The sequence below is a fragment of the Penaeus vannamei genome, chromosome 22 (assembly GCF_042767895.1).
Source record: "Penaeus vannamei isolate JL-2024 chromosome 22, ASM4276789v1, whole genome shotgun sequence".
NCBI lineage: Eukaryota > Metazoa > Arthropoda > Malacostraca > Decapoda > Penaeidae > Penaeus > Penaeus vannamei.
Genome location: NC_091570.1, coordinates 24,125,066 through 24,132,565, shown reverse-complemented (window position 1 = coordinate 24,132,565; position 7,500 = coordinate 24,125,066). Strand labels below are relative to the sequence as shown.

Here is a 7,500-nt window from a genome sequence, read left to right as displayed (position 1 = left end):
CCTGGCCCTTCTACGCCATGCAACTTCCAGGCGCCTTCTGCCATGCACGGCGTAAATGCACACACGTGCGTCATCTGACACGGACACACACAGACGACTGGTTGTACGTTCACGAGCACTCATAAAAGTTCATACATATACAAACCCGTAAACACACAGACACCACGTGAACACACACATACACACGCACGCACACAGAGCCCTCCCGAGAGCGCCTCTAAGCCCTTGATGTCAGTCCCACCGCGCCCGCATCTGCTCCTCCAGCATCACAGCCCCGACATCTTTCCGCATCGGGGAGTCTGAGACGAATAAAGGGCGTTCCTCACAATGTTCCCCCGCATCTTATGACCCCTCATCCGCCCTCCCCCCCCCCCCCCGTGCGCACCCCTTTTCCTCCCTCTTCCACGCCTTGCAATTACCACCTTCTGACCAAGCCTCCTCTGGCCCCTTAATCTGCAAACACCCCATTCCACAACCCCCAACCCCCTACATCTACCCACTGCAACCAATCCCAATCCACCCCCGTAAGCACCCCACCCCCACTCCACTACACCCACCCAACCGAAAAAATATATTGCAACCAACCCCCATGCATCCTATCCCCGCCCTTGCAACACCGCGCAACAGACCACTTGCGGCAACAAATCCTATCCCCCACCCCTAGTCCCTATCCTTCAACCTCCCCCTTCCCTCCCTCCCTCCTGCAAGCTCGCAGTGCATCCGCTGTAACACAGACACGCGCGTTGCAGGCTCACTCCCAAGGGTAGGTGTGCAGTTGCAATGGACGCACTTGAGGGCCTTTGCAACGGACAGGCCATCGCCGAGCGCCAGGCGAGCAGACGGCCTGACACGCGCCCTCTATCACGGGCGCCCTTAATCAAGCTCCGGCCCACATAATTGCAACGTCCCTCTGCAACATCGCTCCATCACCCAGCTCTGGACTACATAATTGCAACGTTCCCTGCAACATCACTTCATCACCCAGGCTGCAACCTCTCAGCCACACGCCCACACACACGGGTCCGCCCACCAGCACCGCCTCCTGTCTCGTGTCGTGAATGAGTTAGAAAAACGTGCTGTGAGTCAGTGTGTTAATGAAGAGTCACTGGGCGTCGTGAGTCACCGTAAAGGGATGAGTCAACAGGTTGCGGCGTGAGTCTTTGAAAAAATGAGTCAGAGCTAGTGTTATGAGTCAAACAAGCGATGCAAAACTTGGCGGCCTGAGTCAAGGTGAATCGATGAGTCAAAGACTAATGTTTTGAGTAAATCTGAAAAAAATGAGACAGTGATACTAATGCGACTCAACGTGAAGACATGAGTAAGACGATATTTCACGAATCAATGCAAAACGATGAGTCAAAAGGTAGTGTTGTGAGTCAGTGGTAAGTGATGAATCGTGAGTCAATATAAAACGCGTCAAGCGACACTAATATAAGTCGACGTGAAGCGATGACTCAACACTCATCGCACAACTGCACATCGTGACTCACTGAAGCACATGGCCTATGTATCTTAACACGCTTATAAGATTACCTGCATGCTATTAATACATTCATATCTATCCAAATACATCTGTGGGTAAATCCTAAGCAAATTCCAGAAAGTAAATTAATAGGGAAAGGGCTTTCTGAGAGAGAGAAAATGGGTAATTAAGAGTATAAAAAGGAAAAAATCACCAACTAACCTGATACAAGCTCAAAAGAATATGATTTCGAATTTACGCGCGGGGATACGGCGATGGGAAGAGGCTTGCGATTCCCTGCAAACACACGAACAAAACCTACACAAACGGCTGGAAGAAAATGGAGGTGGAAAGCGACGTGCGATCTCTAACCAACAGAAAACACAAGGGGCGAATAACGTTGCATGAAGAGAGAGAACGCGCGGATCGCCGAATCGAAAAGCGGACTTTCTTGCGCTTAATCGAATAACACATAAAACTGACAGAAATCCCCGGAAGTCACGACTGGGGGGATTTCTACACACAGATTTCTACACGCGACAGGTAGGTCATCAACCCTTTACGACTCAAAAGGAGCAGACACGCCAGTGACAACAACAGCAATTAATCTCTGAGTGAGTCATCTGGGAGATCCGCGCGGCGTCCTGAGTCAACTGCAACGAGAAGGTGAGTCATGTGAGTCAGTGTTCGGCGTCACCCGACTCTACCGACGACTAAGAAAAAAATTGACTCGCACCTGTTGTTCGCGAGTCCGAGTTCCTTCCACCCTGCCCCTCTCCCCCTCTCACCCCTCCCGTCCCCACCCTCACAATCGGCGGCGGTGAGGTAATGAGATCCTCAATGAGGCGTTCTCACTCGGCTCCTCCTCATCCTCCTCTTCTTCCTCTTCCTCTTCCTCCTCATCCTCATCCTTCTTCTGCTTCTCCTTTCTCTTCCTTCACGCAAGCAAGAAACTCACGCGTAATGCTGTTGTGAGAGCAAACACGAGACGAGATATCGAGACAAGCTAAGATACCAGCGGTTCTTCCTCGTCGACGATAAGCGGTTTCATTTCTTGTTTTACTCAATCTTCCCCCTTCCCCTTCCCCATCTCTTAATCAACCCTCATTTTCATTTCTTTCTTTCCATTTTTTCTTCATTCCTTCATCTGCTGTTTCTCTTTTTCCTTAACGTTCGCGTTTGTCTTCCTCTTCCCCCTTCTCTTCTTCTTCTTCTTCTTCTTCTTCTTCTTCTTCTTCTTCTTCTTCTTCTTCTTCTTCTCCTTCTTCTTCTTCTCCTCCTCCACCACCTCCACCTCCATCTCCACCTCCACCTCCACCTCCACCTCCACCTCCACCTCCACCTCCACCTCCAACTCCACTTCCACCTCCACCTCCACCTCCACCTCCACCTCCACCTCCACCTCCATCTCCACCTCCACCTCCACCTCCACCTCCACCTCCACCTCCATCTCCATCTCCACCTCCACCTCCATTTTTGCTCGTCATGTTCTAACCCATTTGAGCGCGACCTGTGAGAAGCTCCAGACTTTTCACATCTCACCAACGAAACCATCAGATCTCGTACCTAACAGCGTCAAAAACAATGATACCGAAACAAAACAAAAAAATAACAATGCATACAAAATATTGCAATGATCTTACAATTCCCCTTCCCGCTTTTTTAAGAACACGAATATCCATCTCAGAAATGCAGTTCATGACATTTCTGGACATTTCTTCTCGACCGACATTTCTCACGAATCGGACACGCCCGCCACGGAAATAAAGAGGTTCTCCACGGCCTTCGAAAGGTGCTATAAACACACACACACACACACACACACACACACACACACACACACACACACACACATACTATAAACACACACACACACAAACACACACACACACACACATACTATAAACACACACACACACACGCACGCACACACACACACACACACACACACACACACACACACACACACACACACACACATACTATAAACACACACACATACTATAAACACACACACACACACACACACACACACACACACACACACACACATACTATAAACACACACACACACACACACACACACATACTATAAACACACACACACACACACACACACACACACACACACACACACACACACACACACACACACACACACACACACACACACACACACACACACACACACACACACACACATATTGCATGCAGAAACTGTTGTTGCTAAAGTCAGAATTTCTCAATCATAACCATTGAAAAACAATGCATTTGCTTTACATTTTTTTTCCATTGAAGAAGCAGAAAAGAGAAAATATGGATATAATTTTTGTAACCGTGTCACAGCAATGGAAAAGTTGCATTATTGATCTACATATCGCTTATATTTGTCATAATAATGGAAAACACACCGATTAACGAAATAAAAAAAAACTGGATTGCCAAAATGTATTTCCTTATTTCGCTCTCACCAAAAGATCTCCCCCGCACGAAACAAGCAAACAAGTCAGGAAGGAAGGAATCAAGTACTCTGGAATTGCGTGGAGCCTCGTCGACGACTTTCGACTCACGAGGCAGTGGCCACGGCGGGAGCGGTGGGAGGCGGCCGCCGCTCGCCGGCTCTTCATTAGCGAAACCGATACCTGCTGCGGTGACCGTGACATGTGACGTCATGCGGAGGCAAGAGAATGCTAAAGAAATAAGCACACTGAAATCGCATAAATGTTGGGGTGCTTGCGGAAACACAAATGCAGACATACACGTACTCAGTCACTCCCACTCAATTACTTACACTGTCTATCTGTCCGTCTCTCTGTTTGTCCCTCCTTCCTTCTCCCTCCTCCTCCCCTCCCTCACCCTTATCCACACACATACACTCACACACGGGCATCTGTTGCATTTGTCATGATGGAGTAATTATCATAAGACATAAACATAACCTAATAGGGACATCACACTTAAGAGAGTACTATGAAGGACGTAGTTCAACATAATAGTGTAGACCCACACTGTATAACACTGCCACCGTATGGATATAAGAAAATTATTTTTGCTAATATACACAGCAGTTTCGCAGATATGGAACACTGTAATCTTGTTGATTAATCCAAATATTCGCCATTTCGGTTGCAAACTGAATTGCCAAAGGGTTACAGTTCGTTGCGCAATTTTCGATACAAACAGCATTGTCCTGTCAAGTGATTATAACCCACTGCCCCATCCATTTGAGCGCAACAAAGGGGATTTCGTGGAGGCATTTATCGAAATATTGCCACAGTTACCGTGGATTTAACAATGCTCCACGAAAAAAGGAAAATAACAAAAAAAAAATGTCACGGGTTCACCACGCTCTGTCCCCCGAAAGCCTCCCCACGACGGCACTGAGCTTGGCACCTTGATTCCTGCCGCTTTTCAACGCCGTGGGTGTCTTACCCCTCCTCCTATCCCCTCTCACACCTCCCCGCGTCCGGCCTCCATTTCGATCTCGATTCCTGGCGCATTTCCAGAGCAAGGGCGCAGCGGCGGGGCCCTTCACCGCGGCGCATTCCAGCACGGGGCGTAGTTTTACCGTAGAAGCAGGAGTCAAGGTGGTGGCGGGGGCTACTCTACCTGCCCCCCCCCCCCACCCCACACACAAATACAATCATAGACATAGACCAAGTGACACACACACACAGTGGTATACACAGCATGCCCTTCAATTCGCAGGCCGCCCGTGTGGCCCTATTTTCACGCTCACTTCCTCCGCCACCCGTGAATGAGCGCTGGAAAGTAGCGCGCAGCTCACACTCCATGCTTTTTCCATCACGTTTTATTTACAGGCTAATTGTCGGCGGGCCAGCACGGGCGGCGGCCGATTTCACTGCCTTCCTGAGGGAGGCGTTGACACGGAACACTTCCTCACCATGAGTTGCGGAGGTGCGCCCTCATCCTCGCCGCACCTGGGTCCTTCTGCACCGCGCCACCCGCGTCCCTCCCCTCAGCGCGACAGGATGAGGGCAGGGGCGAGTGTGTATCCTGAGGGTGCGTCGGCTCGCCCCTCGTCCAGGCAGAGGGGCTGCGGTGTCCTGGCTAGGCCTCGACGGCAACAGACGCAGCCAGGGGGCGAGGGGGCCTTCAACCCCTCCCTCCGGCGACGAACCCCCACCTTTCCGACCGTCCACGGGGAAAGGAGAGAGGGCGAGAGAGGTTCCTCCTCTGGCTCGCGGCTGCACCATATGTGCCTGTCAGCCCTCTTTGTCTAAGCACACGCTTATCTTGCAACACTTCTCAAAGCACAAAACAGAGGCTGTCCAGCCCTGCCGTTAACACTGCCTTGCACGCCACATACACCTAGCGGAGAGAGCGCCGCGCTGCATCCGCCCACCACCACGGTTAGTCTCACACTGAGCTGGCTGGCTGACCCGCCGCCGCAGCCGCCGCTACAATAACAAACCCGCACACATGTGCCGCCACACTGCGCTACGGTTGACAACTTCACCTTTCCAAACAATTTGTCCAGAAAGTGTAACAGGCCCTTGGATAGCGGGAAATCCATCTCCTGCTCGCGAGGACCTCCCGGCCGTCCGCGGCCCCCTCACGCACGCATCAAAAATCAATCCCGAAACCTTCCACGAACGTGGCGCTGCCGGGGAGGCCGTGAGCGGACGCCGTGCCAACGGACGAGTGCGCGACACACATAGAAAGCTGATTGTTTGGGCAGATTTGTTTGCCGGTTTGTCGGCCTCCTCGCCGGTCCTCGGGACACCGCCGCGAGTGTGTCGGAACCGCCGCCGAAGTGTTCTGCGGCGACGGCATTACGCTACGTCCCTTCCACTTTTCTTTGGATGTGGTGGTTTTCTACTACAACTGATTGCAAGGGGAAGAACGCGAGGAGTGATTTACGAGAGCACCTACCACTAGCCATGACTGATTTATACATATCATAGGCATACATACGTGCTTACGTATATTCACACATACATATATACATGCATACATGGGTGCTCACATACACAAACACAAGCACACAACACCAACACTTCCAAACGCCGTAAACAAAGATAACCAATGCTATCGGCCGTACCTATCGGAGCACACCATCAATCCTTGCCTTCCAACCACATGCCGCCGCACGCCATCCCCTTCCAACCGCCAACACAAACCCCCTTCCCAACGGCGGCGGAACAGCAGGGCGAGCGAGTGTGAAATAGCTCGGAGATCGAGACGTCGCTCGCCCTCGCCCGGAAGGCCATCGGCGCCCAGGGGTACAGGGGAAACGCCCCCGATGGACGCATATGGCACCTGGGGGAGGGAGGGAAGAAGAAGGGGAGGGAGAAGAGAACGGGGAAAATGGAGGAGAGGGAGAAGAAGGGGGTGAAAATGAATATGTGTGTGGTGAAAAATGAAAAAAGAGAGAGGAGGAAATATTGAATCGGAGGAGAACGATGTGGAGGGGAAAGAAGAGGAAACTGAAGAGGAAGAATACAAGGGAGTAGAAACATAATGCGGGGGAGAAGGGGAGAAGGGAGACACACCCCGCCCTCGTCGCCACGCCACGCGCCCCCCCTCCTCGCCCGCGCCTCCAACGACCCCTCAGAAACCCTTTCATACGCCCACGTAACGCCCGCCTCGCAGGGTGGGCTGATAACACGCGGTGGCTCGCTAAGGGCGGGGAGGCAACTCGACACCACAGGCGCACCATTCCCCCCCCCCAGCCCCCACACCAACTCTTTTCCCGTCTGCCCCTCCCCTTTCTCCACTCCTCTCCCCTCTTCCCCAACTCTCCCCCTCTTCACCAAGTGTTTCTTCCTCGCCCTCTCCCTATCCTCACTCCCTAATTCCTCTCCCTCCTTCTCACTTACCCACTTCCCTCCCTCCTCCCTTTCCTAACCCCCTCCCCTTCTCCCTCCCCCACCTCCCCAGAGTCGCCATGAGCATCACCACGTGCTGGGCGATCGGAGTGGGAGGTGGGCATTCCTTCGCCAGGACTTTCAATTTACGCTTTAATTACTTTATTTTTGCAATTCTCTCCACTTCTCGTTCAACCTTTTCTCGCC

General features: G+C 51.8%; 1 protein-coding gene across 15 annotated transcripts in view; it reads right to left on the bottom strand.

The window, feature by feature from the left end:
* The window catches only part of CdGAPr (GTPase-activating protein CdGAPr), a 370,593-nt gene that overhangs the window by 47,862 nt on the left and 315,231 nt on the right, over positions 1-7,500 (bottom strand). For 2 of the 15 annotated variants that reach the window (XM_070136745.1, XM_070136746.1), the window contains exon 1: positions 5,367-5,857. The exons of the other annotated variants lie outside the window; for them this stretch is intronic. In XM_070136745.1, the coding sequence (XP_069992846.1) occupies positions 5,367-5,369 (3 nt within the window). In that variant the 5' untranslated portion in view covers positions 5,370-5,857. Of the gene's footprint in view, positions 1-5,366; positions 5,858-7,500 lie in introns of those variants that run through there. 15 annotated transcript variants of the gene reach the window in all.